Source organism: Rhagoletis zephyria, unplaced genomic scaffold, assembly GCF_001687245.7.
Source record: "Rhagoletis zephyria isolate East Lansing unplaced genomic scaffold, Rhagoletis_zephyria_1.1 Rzeph_scaffold_00631, whole genome shotgun sequence".
Taxonomy (NCBI): domain Eukaryota; kingdom Metazoa; phylum Arthropoda; class Insecta; order Diptera; family Tephritidae; genus Rhagoletis; species Rhagoletis zephyria.
Genome location: NW_016157715.1, coordinates 138,516 through 163,725, shown reverse-complemented (window position 1 = coordinate 163,725; position 25,210 = coordinate 138,516). Strand labels below are relative to the sequence as shown.

Below are 25,210 nucleotides of genomic sequence, written 5' to 3'. Positions count from 1 at the left end.
TTATCTGTTTAACAGACTTGTACATACTTATCTTATGTATTTTATTCATGTATTTTCATACTCACATTTTTAATGTAGTATTAATTAATGTAGCAGTAGAAACTAGTATTATTTCCTTTCAACCAATTCACTAATGATTTAACTTGTATAGAAAAAATAATCGCACTATAGCAGCGAGCCGTAAGCCCTGGCAGTTAGTGCTCCTTTCCATGATACAAAAAACAAGGTCACTTTTTCGTCGCCATATTAACAACCTGACAATTAAGCAGATTGTGACATTTCGTGCTACCATACCCAATATCTAAAATCCTTCAAATTTTCTTATTAATTTTTTTTTCGGTTTAAAAATCTTTGTTCTTAAGCCTAGTATTTTACTCCTATTTCATGCAAAAAAGCTGTTAAATTGTATATAAAATTTCTTTCTGTGAAATAAGTGTGAAATTCCACAACATTTCCTCAGCAATGTAGTATTCTGTTCACGCTGGGAAAAAGCTTGCAACATTTTTGCAAAATGAAGCTAGCAACACAATTTTCATAACATTTTTAAATATGTACACATGTACATTTTAAATTGTGTGAAAGCTGACAGTTTATAGAATTCAGTAGCGGCGAAAACAAAGGGGGTTAATTGGTTGAACCTTACCCAAGCCGATCGTAAAACTTGCGACGCAATTTCAGCTTATGCCTGTCGGTCTTGGCAAGAATGTAATCCCTCAAGGTTTACCTTAACATGGTTCTAGGTATAAGGATACACCCTGTGATCGTGTTACTTTCCAGAAGGTGTCGCGCCCGTTTTTCTGTACATATTTCCATTGGAAAAATGCCTCATCTCAGTATTCTATGTAAATGCTTCCAGAGGTATCTATGCGTCACCAAAATTTTAGTGTATATGGCTTATACCGCTAGCTCTCGTAGCTGGCTACGAGATCGTTTCAGAGATTGATTTCATTTACCTCTATTCCAAGTTCTACGGTGGCATGCTGCATTTTCCAATAAACCCTTATTTTTGCATGAGCTTGAGATTGACTTCATATATGTACATACATATATCCATACCAGAACTCTACCATAAATACTTCCAGAGATATGCACTATGAAAAATTCTATTTGTATGGGAGGTTCCACACCCCCTTTAAATATCGGTTTTGTTTTAGCCTATAACCATTCTTGGAAGATTTGTGTCCGAAATTTCCAAAAAATCGGTATAGACGGTATGGGCATTGTGACTCCTCAAAGGAAATGAACTAATGATTGCAAAAAATTAAATCAAACGTCGTAGTTGACCAAAAAAAGAACATTAGACTTCATTCTCTCAACTTCTCAGAATGTAGAAAAGCTAAGAAATATATAATAAGATAGGATATATTAAAACAGCCTCCAGAACATTTACCAAAAGACGCCCCTGAACTACACAAATCAGTTTGATTGAAAATTTGTTTTTATCTATTTATTTTATACTTCACTTTTGGGTGTGTCAAAATTTCATCTGAAAACAATATGTGTTGCTGGAAAAATTTCGCGGCCTATGGGTCCCAAAGTAAATTCCATTTGCTGTTAAATGGACAAAGACAATATGTATTAAATAAATGTATAATTTCAGTGTCTGAATTATATCGGAATCATCGTATCCGATAAAGAAAACTACATTGTGAAATAATCAGATGACATGAGGACACTAAAAAATTTTAAAATATGTTCACTAAAATTGTACTAATATAAAAATATTGATTTGGCAAGTTGCTACCGAATTTAATATAAAATTCAAACGTTTTTAAGATAAGATATTAATTATTTTTAAAAGGTAAATATTAACACAACTATTTTATTTATAATCCCAAATTTAGGATATAAAATCTCCCACACCAAAAAACTTACAATTGGGCAATGCCGCTTCGAATTTTTCACAATTGAGGAATTGTCAAAAATCTGCTTTTTAATCAAAAAGTTGTTTATTGAAACCATGATTACATTCTTGCCAAGACCGACAGGCATAAGCTGAAATTGCGTCGCAAGTTTATGATCGGCTTGGGTAAGGTTTAACCACTTAACCCCCCTTGTTTTCGCCGCTACTGAATTCTATAAACTGTCAGCTTTCACACAATTTAAAATGTATATGTGTATTTAAAAATGTCATGAAAATTGTGTTGCTAGCTTCATGTTGCAAACTTCACACTTATTTCACAGAAAGAAGTTTTATATGCATTTTAACAGCTTTTTCGCGTGAAACAGGAATAAAATACTATGCTTAAGAACAAAGATTTTTAAATCGACACAAAAATAATAAGAAAATTTCAAGGATTTTAGATATTGGGTATGGTCATGGTGGAATAATAACAAGGTGTTGTCAGTAGCGACGTGTTTGTTCTAATTTTGACAAGATCGGCATGCTTATTTTCAGTGCTGCCGATCTTAATTTTTATAATGCTATTAGTTGGGAAATTGTATTTAAAATACTCCATTTTAGTAAATCATTTTATCGCGATTTTCAAAGAACTTGGTGTTTTCAGAACGATATTAATATTTAAAATTGCTGGATTTGTATAATTTTTGTCCTCAAAATATAAAAGATATCGTAGTTATCAATGGAAAAAGACGTACACAAAAATCGTATGGAAAGGCGATTTTTTTATATTAAATATCTTTTGCTGCATTGTCATAATATCGAGCCAACTGGACTACTGATACACTAGAATAGAGCGGCAGCATGTTTAAATTATGATTGTGCTTATATTATCGATATTTATGTGTTTTAATCTATATGTCAGCCGCCGTGGCGTAGTGGTAAGCAGTGCGCGCTTCACTCCGCAGTACCTGGGTTCAAGCCCTGGTCAAAGCAACATCGCAAAAACTATAGAAAAAACGTGTTTTCTTAACAGCTGTCGTCCCTCGGCAGACAATGGAAAACCTCCGAGTGTATTACTGCCATGAAAAACAGCTTCTCATAAAAATACAATCGCCGTTCGGAGTCGGCGTAAAACTGTAGGTCCCTCCGCTTTGTGTGACAACATCAAGGCGCACGCCACAAGTCGGAGGAGAAGCTCGGCCAAACACTAACATATGTGTAAGCGCCAATCTATTGTTATTATTATTATTATTAATCTATTTAAAAAATCATTTACAGTTTTATAGGAAATTGCCTTATTTACAATATATGTCCAACCTGTGTGGAACTGACGATACAAACATATATTCAGGCTTATAAGCCTGTAATTAAACATTTTTCTACATTTAATTTGAAATAGTATGCACGAACGGATTAAAAGTACTAAATAATTAGTACTTTTTATACTACTTTAAAATGCGTGACCGGAATAGACCTGCCGAAAAAGTGAGGTTAAGTTACTGACAACAACTTGTTATTATTACACCATGGGTTCTTCCTATCTTCAAAAGTTCTCATTCGCTCGCAAAAGGATACTTTGTTCGCTCGCGTCGTGATAGATCGTAGAGTGACTTTATATTTTCTGCATTTCTCCCCAGCAGCGATAGATGGTCTATGCTAATCAGTGGGTTTTGTGCAACTGCTGTATATTTTTGTCCATATACGGGTGCAGAGAGCGCTCTCAGACTCAGGAAAGCCAATAAAAATTTCGAGCATGCAGAAATACTGTATGAAATAAAAAGTGGCCAGCTTATTGAAATCAAAGCTGACACATACCGATTACATCACGCCAATTTGGGACTGCAATACTAAGATACCTATTAGGTTTCCGACCAGAGAAGAATGTTATGTATCTATCTATACTGATGGTTCAAAACTGAAGCAAGGCCCCAGAGCCAGTCTCTACTAACGCGACCTACATCTCAAACAGTCGTTTTAGCTGCCGAACGATTGGTGTGTCTTCCAAGCAGTGATTTATGCTACAAAAAGGGCTACTAACCTTTTACTGAATAGCAGGTTGGCAGACGAGAAAGCTACGATCTTCGACAATAGCCAAGCCCTCGGAAACAATAGGATCTAAAATAGTGAAATCGGGGGTTGTATGGAAATGTCGTGCCACTTTGGTATTACTGAGCCATAACAACGTCACTCTCTGCCGTCTCCCCGGCCAAACAATACTGAAGGGAACGAGTCGAGCGATGAGATGGCCAGATGCGGCTCTGAGTTGCCAATTAACTAGGCGGATAGTAGGAGAGCAGTGTTGTACGAAAAAGACATAAGACCTTCTTTTTGGTTGTTTGTGTTTCCGACAGGGTAGGAGTATGATGTCTTGTGGAACGATTTTCCGTCATCCCTTGTCAAATTTGGTTTGGAGACAAACCGGTTTCGGCGTTGTGCCATCTTCAGTGTGACACACAACGCCGAAACCGGTTTGTCTCCACACCAAATTTGACAAGGGATGACGGAAAATCGTTCCACAATACATCAGACATAAGACCCCCTGCAACTAAAAAAGTCTAGAGTATGACTCCTTACCAACGTCATCAAGGGCCACGGCTCGAATAATGCCGAATAATGAGGAGGAATCCATTGACCTCTTTCTTTGTTGCTGTCCGGGCCTACAGCGAAGCGGTCAAGCACTTGGGCACACGCCTTTTCAAAAACAGTCTGGCGGAGGTAGCGGAGATGAAAGTCTGGGATCTGCTCAATTTAATTTGCGAGTTCAGTAATCTTATGCCATGGAAATAATTTGATTTTTCTTTGAATAGGAACCCCGGTTAGCGGAATGTGCTTCTACTGACACTGACGCAAAGAGAGCATTCACTATGTATCTGGGTGAAAGTATGGAACACTTCTACCCAATCTAACTTATACACCTATACCAGTTTGCTCTTGATAGAGCTTCAAGCATGTTCTTGCCATGAAAAGCCACATCTTAAAATCGCTCAAGCATTTGAGGGTCACACAATGCAACATGTCTGCCCACTTACATATATGTAGTACAACACCAAACCTTTAACCTACTCATATCTTGGATTACTATTATGACTTAACTCATTTTAATTTGACTCCAGTTTCTTTGAAATTTAATTTACACCTTTTATTTTATCTTTTGTATTCGTATTACATGCAACTACTTTGTATGTATGTAAGGTAATTAAAATGTTTGCTTAAAAATTAAAAATTTCGTCATACTTTGTGTTTGTTCATTTGGCCGCAGCCACTTAGTACACCCACTCCTCTCTACATGCTCTCATTACGAATGCCTCAGGGGTTGGAGGGGTTGTTCAACGCATCGTCCTTATGCTCTGCGTCTATTGTACTAGTAATTACTTTTCGTTGTTACAATTAAATTACATATTTTAAAAAATGCTCATATGTTTTTGTTTTACTATTGAACCATTTAGTGGCCCTCTTCAATTAATTCATCAATTGTATGAATATAAAGGCAAATAGAAAGCGAGCAGCGCTTTGTTTGATTTTGCGAGTGTCATTGCTGATAAGGAAGTACATTTGTTGAGTTCTTGTTTTTTTTTTTTTTGTATTGTTGTACAATAATATTTCTTTTTTATAAATACATACGTATCTAATTTATGTACTATTCATATGTGGGCGTGGGAAAATTTCTGTGATAAGTGATTAGAGGGAAATCGACAGCTAGTTAAACATCACCAACTTCACATATATTTATGTCATTATACATACATACATACGAGTACCTATACATATCACAGCCAGCAGAGAAAAGTAAATTTTGCCGACAGTGCGGTCCCGTACATTTTTCGTGTCGGGAAATGTACGGAAAACGACTACAATTTTTATTCATTTTCTTATCCAAAAACCGTCAAAAAAAAACAGTGCGATTTTCGTACCCGGAAACGTACAGAAAATGACTTGAATTTTCATTGCGCGCAGGGGAGCATGCTAGTATTTGTTCGCTTTCAGAAGGCGCCAAGTTCGTATGCCGTTAGGCGCTTCCTTAACTTTATTTTCGAACTATGAAAAAGCATCTGTGAACTGCAGAAGGAAAGCATATTGAACGAAAAATTCAATCAGAAAAACAGCCAAGAACTTATCCGTTTAACATTTTCGGTACTATTCTACATTCGTTTCTGCCGTACACTTTAGTGGAAAAACGGATCGTCAAAGTATCCGAAAAAGGAATCGGTAAACGGACAAAAAACAGCATTTCATCCGCTTTTTTTCCTTTTTCGTAATCGTTTTCGGATGCTTTGCTGGCTGGCTGCTATGTAAAATGTATGTATAAGTTGACGGCTGAGTGAAAGAAGGACCTATCTCGGCAGCCCGTTCAAAAAACGCCCTACCTCAAAAAACTTTTCAAGAACGCCCTACTCAGAATTTGGTTGAAGCAAGTCCTTTTTCGTTTTTTTGATTGAAAAACGCGCTATCTCAGAACTTTTTTGAAGAACGCCGTAACTCAGAATTTGGTTCATAAATGCCTTATCTCGGCAGCTGATATAGGGCGTTTTTGAACCGAATTCTTTAAGGGGGTGTTCTAAGAAAGTTTTCTGAGATAGAACGCTTTCGAACTGGCTGCCGAGATAGGTCAAAGGGAGTTTTTTGCAGTAAAACTGAATTTCATATAATTACTGAAAGATATCGGCAATTGGCGAAGTTTTATGATCTCTGCTCAATCCGACCAACGAGAAGAAGTTATAATAGCAGTACCCCTAAACTTCGATTAATCCATATAGCAGACTCATGCTAAATAATCGGATTTTTTCTGATTTTATAACTACTGTATAGCATTTTAACCCAGCTATAGACTTGAAATTTCAAAGCTAGCTCAAACCGTGCAATATGAAAGATAAATTAATCCGCTAGGTGGCGTAGGTATTTCGAGATATTTGAAAACCCCGTATTTATAGTCCAATTTGGTTCATATTTGAAATGCAATTTACCCACATAGAAGCCAATAACTCTACAATAAATTTAGCCGGTAGGTGGCGCGGGAGTCTATATTTTGCACCGCATTTATGCTCCAATTTCGTTCATATTTGGAACATACATATATTATGTATCGCGGAAGGATTTTTCGTCATCCCTTGTCAAATTTGGTTCTTTTTCAGCGATCCCGAGATAGTTTGTACTTTGTTCGGGGTCATTTTGGGACTAATAAAAGACCATTCCGGGACCGTTTTAAGACTTGTTCCACATAATTTCGGGACAAGCTAATGACTTTTTCAGCACTACTTCAGGACAATTTTGGGATCAGGCAGGAAAAGTCATATACTGGTCCCGACAAAATAAATAAAACGAAATGAAATTTATGTTTAATTTCCAACCTAACCTATTTACATATGTGTGTTATTTCATAAGTACCTGGTACTCACTCACGCCTTTTCTCTCCGCCGAATGGCTAGTGCATATATATTTTTCAATTGCAGTACCCACAAGTAGTGTCATGCCAATTTGATTGATTTAATTGAACAAAGATGAATGAGTCAATATGAAATTAAAAATACGTTGAGCATATGCCAAATAACTTTTTCATGCGATCAACCAATTCCTTCCCATCGACTTTAAATCAACAATTGATGTAATATGTAAATTTGATTTCATTATTAAAAATATGAGTAATCGGCAGCTATAAATTACAACTTACATACATCGAAACTTAAAAAACGATACATATACATATACATATGTATGAATATGTACAAATATTTTTCCCGAGTAGTAGTAACGTTAGTTTTCTTTTTCTAGTTTATAAATATTAAGCCATTATGAACTTATAGGTTGATAAATATTGTAATGATATTAATCATATAAATCAAATGAAAAACGCTAATGCTCAGGTAACACAACGAGCGATGAAAAAGATCTTCAGATCGGTCATTAGCGCAATGAAGGAAAAAGTATATTAACAACAGCGTCATTAAAATGTGCAGAAAAAGTGCCTGCTATAATATTAGCTTTGTTGTTAAGAGTAAAAAAAAAAAAACTGGAAATTGTTTCCTTATTTACTAGTGGAATCTACGCAGACTTTTTGCCCATACCATTTTATGTTCATGATATTTTGACGGTATTTGGTGGCATTTTCACAACTGCTCTGCACGAGTTTACATTTGAAATGTTTTGTTTCTCATGTAGAACCTCAAAATTGTTATTTAGAGCCTTTTACAAACTTATAATGATGACAGCGTTGCGCAAGACATTAGTAAAAGTTAGTGGTACTGGGCGTATGAGCAACATTTTTATACGGTCGTTATTAACAGCCAACTATATATCATCCTGAGATGTGCATTTTGCGTGTATGGTAACGCGATCTTGTTCAATTTATTATTGGAGAAGATTTATATTACATTTTTCAATTCGTTTCCGGCAATATTAAATATTCAAATTCCGCGAATCACGAATTGTGAAGGCCGTAAATTTCTAAAAATCAAATTTTTAATACATGCCATTTTTGTATAAATGGATTTAAAAAATACCTCAAGTAGCACACTGGTGCATAAATAACTTGGTGTAAATTTGTGAATTTTGTTATAATTAATCAGATTTATACCAAAATTCGTAAATTTACACCTAGTTATACACCAGTGTGCCACTTGAGACATCGTACAATTTAGGAACAAAATTTGTTTCATAGAACATTTTAACCCGTAAATGTACACCATAACGGCTATTTTTTTGGTTCAGTTTTTGAAGAAATGGCATGTAAGGCGCTAAAAGATACTGGGGTCATTCCATGTAAAAGAGAGCAAAGCGACACAAATTTTGAAATGTCTTAATTATCAATATTTCCGCAGTAATCTTATGCTAAATAACTACATTTCCTCAATCTGTTGGAAAATGTAAGAAATAAAATAAATCGAAGCTGTAACTTTTTATATTTTACAACATACAAAATCTGGCTCGAAAATTCATTCATATAATAGTTACAAAGAATTTTGAAATTTTTTGCTTGTTTTTTGAAAGGAATTTTAAAGTTACTCTCTACTTATGTTAAAAAATATCTTTCCCTCTTTTATAAGTTCCGATGATATCGAGCCCTAACCGCCAAAATAACGTAAGCGACACTTTTTTCAAAATTGTCTTTTTGATGAAGAAATATTCCTATAGCATCTAGATGCATTTCTGCATCAAAAAGAAAATTTTGGAAAAAATGTCGCTTACGTTATTTTGGCGGATAGGGCTCGATATAGTAAATAATAATTCACAGTTGATGACGTTATGGAGTCAATTGTCCCATCAGTCACAATGGAATGGCCCACTAACATACATATATACATATATATGTATGTACTTAGTGAAAATTTTTTCGCACCGTCTTCCGAAGATACCATTAAGATCCTCTTATTGTACAATATTATTTTCTCATACTTGAGACATTTTATTTGGTTTGTTTGTCCGATCAGTTTAATGTGAGAAATTTTAATTTTATAACCTTAAGGTAGAAATTCCCTTTTTGTGGTTTTAACTTTGTTTTATTTTTTAAGGCAACAATTTTTCGTGCCTCGGATTTTTTCAGGAAGTTCGAGTTTAATTTTTGAGAGTGCTTCCCAACTTTTAAGAACTCTTTCCCATTTTTCGCGGGGTTCTTGAAAATTTTCTGGGACCTATTTTTTTACTTTTCGGAATATTTGTTTGGTTTTTCGGAGTCTCTTAGGTTTGTTTTTACTTTTTAGGATTTACCGCGACAATTAAGAATTTTTCAAGATAGAGAAAAATTTTTCGTATCTTCTTCCGAAACCCCCATTAAAATACTCCTATTGTAGAATATTATTTTCGCATAACTTGAAAAAATATAAATTTATTAGGTTTGCTTGGTTGTAATTTGCTTTTATATTTTAAGGCAAACATTTTTCAGATACTTCGAAATTCTACCTATTTCACTTTACGGGATTTTTATGTACTACGCGTTTTTTTCGCAACCATTTAGGATATTTTCGAGATTTTTTTAACCTTTTTTCGGTCTTAGTTTTATTTAGGATCTTTCGCCATTTTATGAACTTTGTGGGATTTATTCGAGTTTGTTTTAACTTGTTTAGGCTTTTAAAAATAGTTCTGTTTATTTTTCCAAATCTTTCAGGATTTTCTTTCCGTGATTTTCGGGATGTATGTTTTTATGTATGTATGTATGAAAGCAGGCCTTAAATATAGTACAGCGTTATATGTATTTACTTTTTCATACTTCCAAATTTTAAAGCACCAAAAACTTTCAAAATCGCTAAAAAGTGCTCCAGTTCTCCGAATCTTAAATTTGTACGCTAAATGTGAGGCCAAACTATCAGAAAATCAACAAAATCAAAATTGTTGCTAAATCCTCATCCATTAGGTACTTTTAAGAGCATTTTTAGGCTCCACATAAACACATTTACTAGTATACACGCATACATATGTACATACCTTTGTTCATGATGAAAGTGATCAACAATAGCAACGTCCACTTTGACGGCCACAAAGTAAACATACTGCAGCCGCAACTGTTGTTCGCCCTTCCCCAGCGGCTGCAACAAACAGGCGTTGTAAGCATTTCGAAAAATTTTAAATAAACCAAATAATCCGTGCTCTTGTTAAATGTCGCGCTTTAACAGCCACATTTTGGTGCACTTACTGGTGCAGCCCGCACGCGTTGCACGTAAATTTGTCACAAACGAAAAGTAAAAAAAAAAACTAACACTAATTTGCAAGTAACTTTTTAAAACTTAAAAAAAAATTAGAGTTTTCAACTCTGTAGTAAACGTGAACCGCTAAAAATATTTCTAAAAATGTAATATTGAGCGCACAATGCTTAAGCGCCTAAAAGTCGACTACAACTGAGAACCGAAAGCAAAAGTGGCGTTGCTTTTATACACTGCGACCATAGCTGTGTGTTGCAGCTTTACTACGTACAAATACAAACGCATATACGAACACAGATGGCATACACGCACACACACATATGAACTTACAAAGATAACACGGCGATGCTAATGGGACTGTTGATTGAATGTAGTCGCTACTGTTGGGTCACACCTGTTGGCCAGCCAAATGCGTTATGACTTGGAAAGGGGTGGTGGGCGATTGAGTGACTACCCCTTTCAAGGGGTTGCTAGTTTGTCTGTCCTATTGAATGCGGATGCCATGCCACCAACTCCACTAGGAGCAAACGTTTTTGTTAAAGGTAAGCGTGGAAATTGAAAAAGTCTATGCTTTCGCTTTTTTTTTTTTTAATGAAGCACGTTGACTTTTTAGTGCCACAGTCGCTTTACTGCAGGCATAAGTATGTATATGGGCAAATCTAAAAAACAGGTAACCTTGGTGTTATTTAGCTTTATTTTCACTGTTGGAAACTATATCAAGCTGGTTGCTTTTGGATATAATTCATTGACTTATACTTGAAGCCTCAAAAAAGATTTGGATCAATTTGCTGCATAACTTTTGAATTATAGGTGTTTAAATTTAAAAAAATAATGAAAACAAGTGAATTTTTTATGTAATTTTTAAGAGGGGCAAAATTAATTATGTCATAACTTTCGAAGCACACCATATTCTCATTTGAAATTTAATGGGCATTTAGCACTTATGTGTATACTTCATATGTAGTAGGTAAGAAAAGTGTGCATTAAAAAATAACGAAATGGCAAGTAACTCTAAGTCTGTAACTCCACATTTCACCATTTTCAACATTTTCGGTTTATCGCGTATAGTTTTTGAAGCATTTAATTTTAAGAACTTTTTAAGTATGTATCGTATTCTACAAACAATTACGAATAATTTGACAACTTAGCAAGAGGTGTGCTTTCAGAATAAACCATGTTTTAAAGATAAAATATTCTGCGATCTCGAGCGTAATTTTTATTCCAAAAATATCTTATTTGAAGGCACATTTGGAAAATACGTCGAAACGATCTAAATATTTATATAGCTAATAGTCCTTATAACGTTGTATATACCTGTAAAATGCTTCAAAAAAATGTTCTCTAGAAGTGTGCGAAAACGCCGATTTAGTACTTTTAATTATTTTCCTTCTTATAGTCAGAATATTTCGAGCGTGGTATCAAATCAAATTTTTTTCGACAAAGGTTCTGATAGTTGCTCTTACTTAATTGGAGCCCCTTAAATTCAATCGCGTCCCCAGTTTTTCCCGATTGTCTCCAGTTTTGGAGATAGCGGTACTTGAAACTTTGCTTAAATTTTAACTATTTTATAAAACAACTCCCTCCGTTTTGAAGATATTTTACTACAATTTTGCACACGCTTGTATTTTAACATTTCCTTCACCATCTCATAAAATCATCGAAATCGGTTTACTCTAAAATATAGCTCCCATACAACTGATTGACCAGAGACGTTGTTTTGCGTTATAACTCCTCCAATTAAGCATGTAAAAATTTAGTATAGGTTCACTTTAACATATAGGACGCATACAATTTATTATTCAGATATGAAATTAGAGTTATAGCGCAAAAACACATATCTGAGTAATCAGTTGTATTAGAGCTATACGTTAAAGTGCAACCATTTCGATAATTTTAAGGAATAATTAAGGTAATATTAAAAAACCGTTATGTGCAAAAGTTTAGCAAAATAACTTCAAAACTGATGGAGTAATTTATAAAATAGTTAAAATTTAATCAAATCTTCAAATACCGTTATCTCGAAAACCGGAGCCAATCTGGTAAAACGGGAGATGCCATTGAATTAAGAACGTCCCAATTAAGTGAGTTCAACTTTCAAAATCTTTGCTCAAATTTTACAACTTGAACAACGTAATTTGAACCCAGCTTATTCTTTTGTTTTCTATTTCATGTTTATTCCTCGTCTAACTTTTGAAGCACTTGATGAAAATGAAAAATGAAATTTTTTTTTTGGAGTTTACCTATTTTTTAGATTTGCCCATATATGTACATATGTATGTATGTACGTATGTTTTTAAGTATGTTTCCCACTTTTGCTATCAACGCTGTCATTGCTGTCGATATTGTTGCTGATTAGTTTGTCGTTTAGTTGCCAGCCTGTGCGTGCCAATGTTCTCAAAGCTCATAGGATTGCGTTTTTATCGTCGAATTTTCCAAAAACTACCCAATTGTTGTAGGGGATATCTATGACATCAAAAGTAGATACAAAATGCACTGAAATTAGCTTTGAGGTGGCGCGATTAAATGTAAAACTAAATACGTACGTTACTCTACTCTATGTCGAGGTGTTTGCTTGAGTTTGTGTGGGGGGTTCACATACATACATAAACATTAGGGTGTACTTTTAACCGACTTCCAAAAAAGAAGGAGGTTATCAGTTTGTCGGAATATTTTTGAAGTGAAACTTCTTAATCGAGTTCGGAGATGGTTGCGTTAAATATTTAACACCAAGCCATAAACTCTGTATCGTTCGTTCGATTTTTAAAAATGAGGTGTCACATGAAAGGCCTTGTCCTTCTGGTTTACAACATAGCTTTAGTTCCATGAAAGGAGTTGCCACATGTTAGAAAATCGAATTCAAAATTTCTCTGCCGCAGAGGGTTGCGTAAAATATTTAACATCAAGTCATAAAATCTGTATCGTTCGTACGATTTTCAAAAATGAGGTGTCACATGAAAAGGCTTGACCTGCAGATGTGCAGTATGGTTTTAGTCTTTTAAAGGGTTGCCATATATACGAAAATCAAATTCAAATTATTTATTAAGTTAAACGAATTATCCCAATATGGGTATCGAAAGAAATGGTTTTGAATAAGTTGTATTTTCTAGCTAAATGTAGGAGGGTTTTTTTTTTATTTGAGAGTTGAAGTCGGTTTTTTTTTTTTTGCTAAAAATTACTTGTCAACTGTCTTTTTGTATACCAACTGTATGAATTCATCAAACTTTGATTGCGTTTTCCTACAAAATTTTAGTTTTGAAATACTTCTGTATATTATTAACCTTGCGATATCAGCATCACGGGGCACTCCTTTATTTTGTTCCACGTATAAAGTAAAGACATTCACGAGAAAATAAATTTTTTTTTGATTGCAAAAAATTGTATACTTTGACCAGCTATAAGTCAGCAAGTTTATGAATTTATATGAATAGGTTTCAATGCCAAATTTATCAGATTTTAAGTAAAAGGTTTGCGAATTTTTCGCTTTTAACAAAAACAAACTAAATTTTTTCAAAACCCTGGTAGCGACCCCCAATTTATTTTATTTTTTTTTATTGTGATACTTTCGTGGATATATTTATAATACCATAAAAATTTAGATTTTGATATTTTAAGGACTACCCTTATATACACGCATATAAAAAAGGAAAATAGATAGTTATATGCAATTGAAAAAAATATTGTTCCAAGTATCGCGAGATAGTTTTCCAGTTCAGTTTAAAAGTTAGCTGATCTGTATTAGTTGAAAAAAGTCCAAAATAAGATCGAACTTTTGTATGTACGTTCCTTGGCTAGGTTGCCACCTAATTATAAACAATTATTATTTTTAGATGTTTACTGTGATAAGACTTTATCTATTATATACTTAATAACACAAAATCAGGTTAAATCGTTACACACGAGTCTGAGGATATGTATACAGAACATTGCCGTTCCTTTAGCGGATTGTAGTTGAATCTTTGGCTTTTTGCTGATGGCTGAATATAGGCCCTTTAGCTGCACTTCACCAAGTGGTGCAAGTCTTCACCTTCTGAGAGCTGGATACTCGCAAATTATGATATCAAGATATTTGTAACGTTTCCATATCATCCCCGTCCGGAAAGCTCGACGCTGAAAAGCTGCAATCGCAACAGACAGCCAACAGATTTGTCAATCAGCGTTCAATCCACTCGCAGAGAGCCCTCATTACCACATAGACTTCTGCGCCCCTGGTGACAGATGTCCAAAGTACTCCTTAAATTATGGAGACAACACTTTTTCACCTTGCTAAAGGCCAACAATAGTGAAAATTTAGGAAATAGCGAACATCCCGAGACACTCTTCAACTAACTTCTTTTTTGTGTTCGGCAAGTAAGTTGCGTAAATTGTTACGTGTGGGAGTACATTTCTGGCCACTTATGGGAGTAGTGCGTTAACGCCGGCACCAGGTGGCCCATTCAAATTCCTTGATTTTATACGATTCTTATAACAATCATCTGATGTCACTTGTGACCGTTATTTTCCATTATTTTTAATATTAATTTGATTACGACATATACTGCTAAACATACGTACATACATACATGCAAATGCAAATATGTATCCGCTTTCATCGCAACGGTTGATATCCTACTCAGGTGTCAAAGTTAAAAATAAAATAAGCGCATAACGCTCATAATTATATTACATTATCAATTTGAGACTTATATTAAACACTTTTACTATAGTTAAGTTCGTGTGTGCATGTAAGTGGGTTAAGGTGCAATGGGCCACAAGTGTTATGGAATTTCAATACAAATACACACATACATACATATGTATTTATTTATACTCATCGGTATGTCATGAAATTGAATAATGCTTATAATCTTTTAAACGCCACCATATGATGATTCATAATCTGTGCAGATTGAATGCGTGGGATTTTCAGCAATTATGTACTTATGGACGGCAAAAATGTTGTAATCGGGTAATTATTGCATATTATAGCGGTAACAAGGGTGTACAATCTGTGGCTAAAATATTTATTTCAATAATAAATGAGTAGCAAAAGAAGCTTATTTTGTGAAGAATTTTCGTCATTCCCCGTCATTCGGTGCCCCTTTTCCATTAGACCTATCGGAAGAGTTAACCAAGGCAAATTTTAGTCGTTTATGCGGCATTTGGTGCCAATGGCTTATTATTTATTTATTTATTTTTAGATTATTAGGGTGGTTCAATGAGTGCCCACAAAATTACCAATAAAGCCAGATTCTTCACCATCTTGCTTAGTTTTGCCTACGGATGCGTTCAGAAACCTTTATTTGATCTATTCGAACGTACTTACGGGCACTGATCCCGACACGGTAAAAAATGGTTATTGATCACTTCAAAACTAGGAGAACTTAGCCTTCTCTCTGCAACATCCACTAATGGTAGTCTGCAGCACCAAACTCTCCTGGAAAACACAGAAAAGTTGAGGAACGAAACTTTGAATACGAATCAAGTTGAACCAACGGTCACTATCGTTCCACCGAGTGAGCGTGGACTCACAAGCTTACTTCTCAATCCAAGTAGGCATACTGCCTACAGTAGAATGACAGAGGAATTACTCTCACGATTTTACACTGAATGAAAACTAGCTGAACAAAGTGTGTATACGTATACAACGTCCAAAATAAAAGTCCTTTCCGGGTAATACACAAGCCGCTTATCCAAATTAAAAAAAAAAAAAATTTTATGAAATGAAAGAAGACTGAAGTAGCTTTTAAACAGAAAATGCGAACGAAGGTTACCACCTCTATTTATATTTTTTTTTATAATTTAATACAAAAGAAATTCATATACCTGACCCAAGGTTTGTTTTATGGTAATTAAATAACATTTTTTATTGAAATATTTTCCAATTGGTGGTTTTCCTCGTTTAGACATTTTAGTTTTAAAGTTACTTTAGTCCTCTTTCATTTAATACCAAACTTGTTTATCATTAGTAAAGGACTTTTATTTCGGCCTTAAAAAATATTTGGCCAAGTTTACCTGTTAAAAAAAAAATAACCGTTATTTTCGTTCCCTGACTTAAAGTAAAATGTAAGTGTTAAAGGCGCTTCCCCAGGAGTTTGTACAGTCTAAGTGCGGTCCGTTTGGAAGGGCTACTGCCCTAATCTTTCCCTCAGGGTAGTAGTTGTTGTTAGAAATCCAATACACATTACGTTTAAACTCAAGTAGCCTCCATTTTAATAAATTAATAAACATATATTATTAGTACATATCTGCATACATATGTATGAACGAATATATAAAACATTGTGCACTTCAAGTAGAAATAAGTTCAGCTGCCCATTCTAAAATACTGACGAAATTGTATGCTGCTTACGTACGCATATTTTATAGGTGCGAGTAGTATCCGATTACACTAAATGACAAAAAGGTTTAAGGTGAAAAAGTTGAACAATATTGCCGTCATTCCGGCTTCCAACGACTGTCTTCTATGTGGGCCAATAAGCACTTTTGATCTTTACCCCCCCAAGACAAAAATCTCATTTCCTTATTATTTTCGTGCATTCCATGACGCTTTTGTGCAAAGTGTAACAGACCAAAGCCAAAAGGTGACAATACATCAAAGCGCATATTTCCGGCCACGCCAGCCACTATTCCACCGGCAATTTTCGCCAGCTTGTGCTATCGCTGCAGCCGTTTTTGTTGTTACTCCAAAATTTCCTGTAATAGTAGTTGTTAGTCTTTCGTTTACGTTGTCGTAAATTATTACTGCTGGCAGCTATTGGCTACTTGTAAGTCTGTCCTGCTATCGCCTCACACATTCACACTCTCCTTTTCAGCTCACGGCGTCGCATATTTTCGTCGAAGTTGAACTGACCTTCCTTTTTCATAATCCACAAAGTGCCTCGGTCGCGCTCGCAGCATTTCACAAAGAGTTAATTTGATTAGCGACACTTTTTGTCTTTTTGTGAGTAGCTTTTAACATAGAAACCATCATTGCCAGAGCATCGTTTGGTTGGTTGCCGGCGAGAGTGTGATGTGTAGGTGCGCTAACGGTAACAGTGGCGATGGATAGTGTAAAAAATGGTGCGAGTCCTTTTGGATATTGGCTGTATGTAGTTAGGTTGTTGTTGTTCGTGGCAGCAAGTGTAATTTGCAGTAAAAGCTTTACGATTACGCTCATATTGGCAGCGCTTTGTGGTTTTAAATCTTTTTTCTACAAGTACATATGTATGTATGTATGAAAGAGATAGACTTAAATCCAGGGTTCGTATTTGCACACACATCACACGCCAGAAACACATTCAACTTGTACTCACTGCTCAGACACATGTGTGTGCATAAGTGGAAAACAAACTCTGCTCACAGAAAAGTGTGTGCTGTTTGTTATTAAGCACATGCACATGTGTGTGAGCCGATTTTTGTACAAATTTCAGCCCATGCACATGCACATAATATATTTTTAAAAGAATTTGTTTATTAAACGTTATTTTTTGAAAGACAATTCAATAAAAAGTGAGATGTTGTTTGTTTTTTATATGACAGAAAACATATTAAAAAATTATTTTAAGATTTGAGATAGAAATCGAAGTGTATAAGTTTCTCTACGCAAAGCACACACATGTGCGTGTGCTTTATATTAATAAAAATAAAGTACACACATGTGCCCGTGCTTTTTACCAAACAGCACACACATGTGATGTGAGCAAGTTTTTAATTTTTTATATGCACAGCACACGTGTGTGAGCGTAAAATGTTAGGATGTGCTGCGCATGTGTGTGCAAATACGAACCCTGCTTAAATCCAATTGAATTGTTTTAAAAATTGATCTCCAATCGCAGGCAATTCGATTTCATTTGATTTCATTTGAGACGCATCAGCCACGCAGAGTGAATTAAGTGCTTGGTGGTTATGAATAAATATAATATTTATGGATTATATGTATGTATGCAGATATGTATACATATGCATGTATGTACAGCTTGAGTTTTGACTAAATATTTATAGACGAACTTATGTAGATTTACACCTATTCAAATCCTACAAAAAAAACTGAGAGTGAGCCAGCTAATTTTTCACCAGTTGGAAGCCATAAGAAATTATCGATATTCTTTTCAATTTGTGGGTCGTAGAAGAGTATAGATATATAGTAGCCTACTACAATTTCGAGTGAATAAACTTTTGTGAAATCGATTACAAATACAAGTCCCAGAGCAGAGCGAATTTATACAAGGTGGTGTTACTGGCGAATTTAGATTAAAACAACAACAACCCCATGTATTTTGTATTGCAGGTGTTATGTCAAATCTCAATTCACCCAAAAGTTTACATGTATTTTGTTTTTGCTTTTGAAGGGTGTGCTGTCAAATCAGTAAAAGCAAAAACAAAAAACATTTAAGGCTAAGAAATCAGCTGATCATACAACACACCTTGTATAAATTCGCCTTGTCCCAGAGGATGTCGACAACGAAGACGGATAACGATAAAGAGAGCGATATCATTATCAATATCGGTAGTAATATCGATAAACCTATTATGTAATTGAGAAAATATTGCCGATATTGCAATGAAATGCCCGCTTAAACCAACTCAGCTAACACCCCTCTTCATTTCGCTCAACCCTGATGACAGGTTACGCTTTTGGGTCTACCAACAGCGATCGATCGACTAGCAGATTTAGTGCTGCTCAGTGGTGTGGCTAAAATAACAACAACAACACAACAAACACACAAGTCATAAGCATCATTCACCGGGCGAAAATCACCACCATACAAACTCTAGCCCCTTTAATGCCGTCCTCGGAGTTTAGCCACCAGCCAGGATTAACCCCTTCTTATTCAGAACCCCGCCATACCCACGACACCATCCACCTCTTCACATGGACCCCCAATAGCCTCTCAGCAGCAATCCTCTTCGTCTGCCGTGTCAATAAAATATTTGCAAGACCAAAAAAAAAACAGCGTTTGAGCTTCTGAGTTAAGCAACCGTTCCAAAAGCTGATTTTCTATCGTTTTTTTATTATAAATGGTTTTCAGTTTTATATGTTTTCCAATTTCGGCGCACTAGCTTATAGTGACCACTTCAAAAAGATTAAAATAGCCCATTATGTCGCCAGAAATATCAGAATCGGACTCACCAAAGTTGTCCTCTGGTATATCTCTTGCAAGTTCTGATTTTCCATACATCGTTTAAAATACAGCGATGCATCGAATAATATCGCCTTAATTAATACATCGGAACTTATTTGGACATCGAATTGGAAACATCGATGTTTTCGATGCATCGGTCAACACCGCGAATCCCTATTGTGCCTTGATTTGTATACAGCGACGGATCAAGCTCGGGAACAGTGTTGCTAGATTGGTCATATAAGTTCATCCTAAAGTAATTTCATTTATCCCTAACAAAACATTGTATCAAGTTCGCTTCTTGTACGAGTAGATATTATATTATGTAAATAGTAAAAATGTATGTTAGTTAAAAAAAATGATAAAATTAGTTTTTTTCACATACTCACTTTAGAGATGGACGCATTAACAAAAAAAAAATGTACAAAGCAATGCACTTGTTAACTTCAAAGTTGTTCTTGACTTTTACTGCAATACTCGTAGATATTATTTGTAAATAATAATTTAGGAGTCAAATGCAAATCCATTTCCCAGGCATGCGCATATGGATGCTTGTAGTACATACAGATGCGATCAACTAATTAGCAACGAAATTTAAAATGATATTGTTTGCAAATTATGTTTATTTATTTATTTTTAATAATTTCCTTTAAAATATAATTCAATCTATAACAGAAACCACAATAATAAAAGTTTAAAAGCTTGCACAAATTGCAAAATAATAAATCAAACTTCAAAAAATTGTTATAAAAATTTCAAAATTTTTAATTAGAACATTTAGAAAATTTTCGGGTATGCAGTATAGTAGTCCATTCAATTATAGTATAAGAAAGGCCAAGCTTCTAGTCGTTAAAAATTACCGTTGATTTTTTAGAATTTTTTTGTGGAAGGTTGTTCGCATTTTCTTCCATATAACACATGAACAAATTTTTTTTTTTTGTATGGGAAAAAAACAGCAACACCCCAACAAAAAAAAATCTAAACTTTCTTATACTATAATTGAATGGACTACAATACTGCATACCCGAAATTTTTTTTAAATATTCTAATTAAAAATTTGGATGACCATTTCTTGAAGTTTAATTCGTTTTTTTGCAATTTGTGCAAGCTTTTAAACTTTTATTATTGTGGTTTTTGTTACAGATTGAATTATATTTTAAATGAAAATCATTAAAAATAAATAAACATAATTTGCAACAATATCATATTGAATTTCGTTGCTAATTAGTTGATCGCATACCCCATACACATACTCCAAAATCATTTATTATTGATAACGTTCTTGCACATGCACATAACATTACATATATGTATGTACATACTAACTTTCTTCTTATTTGGGGCTGACAAACTTTAACTTAGGAGTCGCCTTTATTTCGTCTACGAAAATGCCCCAATAGTTTTGGAGTCTAATGAAAATGCATTTCCCACGCATACATATATGTATCTATATGTACATGCTACATTAATTGACAACGTTTTTACATGCGCAGCACATCTATCTCCCCGCAAATTCATCACCAACAAGCGCAACTTTGTCAATCCGACACAAAAATTCTAAAATGTAAAATTGAAGAAATCTCGGCCAGCCAAGTGAAAAGTGGCAATTATTTCTCGATATCCAGTAAAATAAGTTATCTCGAATTTTGGTAATTTTTGGTAGTTTTTGACAAAACACTCAATTTCTCTCTTCCCTTCCAATATTTCAACCACTAACTAGTATTTTAAGGTGCAATTTTAATAAACATTAAATAAAAGTGCACGTTTTCTGCAGGAAAATACATAAATTTTTTTCNTCGAATTTTGGTAATTTTTGGTAGTTTTTGACAAAACACTCAATTTCTCTCTTCCCTTCCAATATTTCAACCACTAACTAGTATTTTAAGGTGCAATTTTAATAAACATTAAATAAAAGTGCACGTTTTCTGCAGGAAAATACATAAATTTTTTTCAATAAAATCAAAACTTCTAAAATCACAAACATATGTGGTTTTATCGGAAGTTCACAAATGTAACGTGGCAACTTAGCTCGTTTTCACATTTTTCGGTCCGAAATTGTAAAATTTTTGTCCATGATGCGCCGCGATTTTTGTACAGGTGGGTCAATGTGCCTTGAACACCATTTGTATAAATGCAAAAAAAAATATTTTTAATTTTAAAAATTTGTATACTAATTCGTGGAAATTTTCTATGTTCTGTGTAAAGTTTGAAAGTTTGACTTATGTAGTTTTAATTAAAGCATGAACCACATTTTTATAAAAAAAAAAGTAACAAAAATATTTTAACTTGAAAACTTTGCAATTTTAAACAAAAAAACCATGCACTCAATTTTGATTGCCAGTGTACATACATGTACATGTTTGTCGGCGCCACCTATGGAGCACTGCTAGCCAAGAGCCACATGCAGATGGCGCAGGCTTCGTTTTCGCAGCGAACAATAATCCACATGTTTAATACCACTATACGATGTCACTTCCTATTTTTTCTTTGTTCAACCCTGTACCTGTAGTGCATACCAATCATTTCCGGTAGTGCATTCCAGAGAAATTTCCCAGGGAACATTTTTGATAGCTTGTTTCGTTTTCAATTCTTTGTTTTGGGATTTTTAGGGATGAAATTTTTGACATTTCACAGCAACACACAAAAACAAAACGGGTGGGGATTTCACAAAATAAATATTTGATTGTATTCAATTGTAAGCTTTTTTCCGATACGGTTTTGCTTGCTTTCACTATTGACCCTTGACCTTTGCATCGAAATAAAATTTTCACCTGCAAAACAAAACCGCAGAAGCACAAGGAAGTCGAAGAAACATGAATTTGGACAAATGGGTGCTGCTTAACAGCCAGACAGCAGGACGCGATAAACTAGCTCGGTAAGTACATATTACATACTTATGTATCTTTGTTTACCTTGGTCCCTTGAACCGCTAAAGGTTGGTCCAGTATACATCTCGTGCATTGTGGGATTCATTGGAGAGCGCCGATGCCAGTCCAGCGTTAGCCGACAGCTTCAAAACGGTAGAGTACATACTCAGCACATTCCGGAAACGTGAGTAGCTGTTGCGATAAATTAAGATCAATTAATTATTAATGTAGTACTACATCTTCCTAAATCTTTTCAGTACTCCGTTTCGGTCGCTGTGTAGATATTTTCTACTCTTCACTGCGCACCATACACTACCCTGATTTGACGATACGTGTCACACTGACGTTAAGTAAGCTGTCGCAGTCCTTGTTCCTACTTGCTGACCACTTCATGTGGTTAGCTCGCACTGGTCTTTTCAAGGATATAAACACAAAACGTTGGGGTAAATTCGCTAACAAGTATTGGTTGTTGTCGATTATAATGAATCTTTGCCGTGATGTGTATGAAATATTTCACTTGCTCGACTTGCATAAGGCAGGGGCTAAAAGTGGCATAACCCGCGCTGGTGCTAACATCTCACCGTTGCGTGTCAATTCACTACGTGACTTTAATCGATTGGCATTGCACTCGTATGCATTAGTGCTGGGACACAAGGATGTTGCTGTTGATACAATAAAAAATCTATGTGATCTATTTATACCACTAACAGGATTGGGCTACACAAAGCTATCTCCACGCACAATTGGTCTATTGGGCGCAATTTCATCTGCTGCCGGTTTATGGGCATTACTAGAGCCAACAGCAAAGCTGACGCCGGCATAAGGAGGAGTTTGATTGCAAATAAGCTTAGAAGTAAATTACGAAATTATGTTTTTCTTACAAGCGGATAGATTCTTGATCTTATAGCTTAACATTGGGTATTGTTTTTTTTTTTTTACAAAAATTACTTTTTTATGAATGTATGTAGTATACATAAATGTACATATTTTTACATTGAACGTTGGTCTTTCTTGAGTTGTTTATTTTTCAATGTAAAATTTATTTGATTATGTAGTTTTATTTCAAATCCACGAAACCAACTTTTTTGAAATTAAATTTTTTATCGAGAGGAGAATAAGTACTACCCGTTTTTTATTGCTCATAGGATCAACAATTTCAAAAATCCACTATATCTAACGGGCGTAGTAGTCGGTATTAGAATAAACTAAAAAATAATATTTTCCTTTTGTAACAGGATTGCTGCTAATAGAGCATTATTAATCAACATTGGGCTAAAGACTGCCATTTCCATAATTTTTTTGTGATCCTACAACAAGGAATGACATCTGGATATTACGGGCTATGGACCTGTAAGATAATCATCTCAACTACCGCATCCATTTTCGATCTGCCCAATTTACATTAACCGACCATAATCCGAACCATGTTCTTGGAAGTGAATTGCAGAATGGAATATTTAAAAAAAATTAACAAATTTTCATAAAAATTTCGCACTCTATGAAAAATATTGAGTATGCAGTTTTGTAGTATAATAATATGCAAGTTTGAAGTTATCGCTGAATTTTGATAATTTTTTTTTTTTTGAAGGTGCTGCTCAGTTTCTTCCATACAAAGCAAATCGAGCCCTAACCGCCAAAAAGATGTAAGCGATATTTTTTTCAAAATTTTCTTTTTGATGCAGAAACGTTCCTGGATGCAACTAGATGACATTTCTGCATCAAAAATAAAATTCTGAAAAAAATACGTCGCTTACATCGTTTTGGCGGCAAAACGTTTCACCATGGGCGTAGTCAGGCAAGTATACAGGTTTATTCAATGAATTTTTTCCTACTTCACCTTCAAATGACCTCGAACCTGACGTGATGTGGGCTAACAGACCTCGGATTCGCATTCAGCGCGTCGAATAACATAGGGTTATAGGGTTTGGTTCAATATGCAGAAACTTTTTTGTTGTGAACCTGTGTTATTACTATTATTGGTGGCTATCTAACTACGATCACTGAATCCGAATTGCTACGAACGTGTGTATTCTAAGTATACTCAACGTTCGTAGCTATTCGGATTCGGTGATCGAATTTTCGTAGATTTTACGAAAAATCGGACTACGATGGATTCTGTGACAACCCTGATTATAACCCCATATCCGATGCTTAGATGGCGGTAGTTGGCGCATGTGGCATGTCGTTGCTCTAGTGTAGGGCTACCAGACGTCCTGGTTTTCCAGAATTTCTCCTGGTTTTGACAAATTGTCCTGTTGTCCTGGACCGCATTTAAACTGTCCTGGTTTTTTAATGAATGTCAACGCAGACACCCATTTCCTATTTGGCCCTGAGAACTCTCCACTACTATCCCTGAAAATACTATCTCTACACCTTGATCTGATGGTCGCTTATACAATAAAGAACACTGGAATATTGTGATATTTATTGAAAGAAAACTGCCAAAATCAGTATTCGCTGTTCACTAAATGACGTATAAGTCAGATCAATGTACAGGGATGGTATTTTCAGGGATAGTAGTCCAGAGTTATTACTTTAATCTAAGCCTAAATATGTCACCTTTTGTCTCTATGTTAGAGCTTTTAAAATATTGCAAAAAACGCGATACTTAAGGCTGGTTTTCACTGACAAATTCATAGGCATTTGTCGTCAAATAAGTGAAAACATATGGTCTAAAGGGGCCACAAATCGGGCCATCGAGTGATTAAGATCAGAATAGCTCGTCAGTCGTGTACACACGCTTCGTGTATAATCGGCGAAGCTATGGATAAAGTTGTGTCATAATACGTCGAC

At 34.9% G+C, this 25,210-nt stretch overlaps 2 protein-coding genes across 2 annotated transcripts in view; one reads left to right on the top strand and one right to left on the bottom strand.

The window, feature by feature from the left end:
* Positions 1-10,508, bottom strand: part of LOC108360801 (uncharacterized) — a 30,463-nt gene extending 19,955 nt beyond the window's left edge. Inside the window, exon 1 of the mRNA XM_017613241.1 lies at positions 10,256-10,508. Within this exon, the coding sequence (XP_017468730.1) occupies positions 10,256-10,382 (127 nt within the window). The 5' untranslated portion in view covers positions 10,383-10,508. The remainder of the gene's footprint in view (positions 1-10,255) is intronic.
* An 11,677-nt stretch (positions 10,509-22,185) lies between these two features.
* Positions 22,186-23,439, top strand: Pex11ab (peroxisomal biogenesis factor 11ab). The gene is made up of 3 exons (XM_017613252.1): positions 22,186-22,425; positions 22,486-22,601; positions 22,675-23,439. The coding sequence occupies exons 1-3, from the start codon at positions 22,364-22,366 to the stop codon at positions 23,238-23,240; spliced, it is 744 nt and encodes a 247-aa protein (XP_017468741.1). The 5' UTR covers positions 22,186-22,363; the 3' UTR covers positions 23,241-23,439.
* Positions 23,440-25,210: the final 1,771 nt, after the last annotated feature.

What these genes read in the sequence shown, in the direction of transcription:
- Pex11ab (XM_017613252.1), top strand. Translation starts at nt 22,364, where the DNA reads ATGAATTTGGACAAATGGGTGCTGCTTAACAGCCAGACAGCAGGACGC. An exon ending in GGACGCGATAAACTAGCTCG is followed by an intron (nt 22,426 to 22,485) that starts GTAAGTACATAT and finishes GAACCGCTAAAG; the next exon opens with GTTGGTCCAGTATACATCTC. An exon ending in ACTCAGCACATTCCGGAAAC is followed by an intron (nt 22,602 to 22,674) that starts GTGAGTAGCTGT and finishes AAATCTTTTCAG; the next exon opens with TACTCCGTTTCGGTCGCTGT.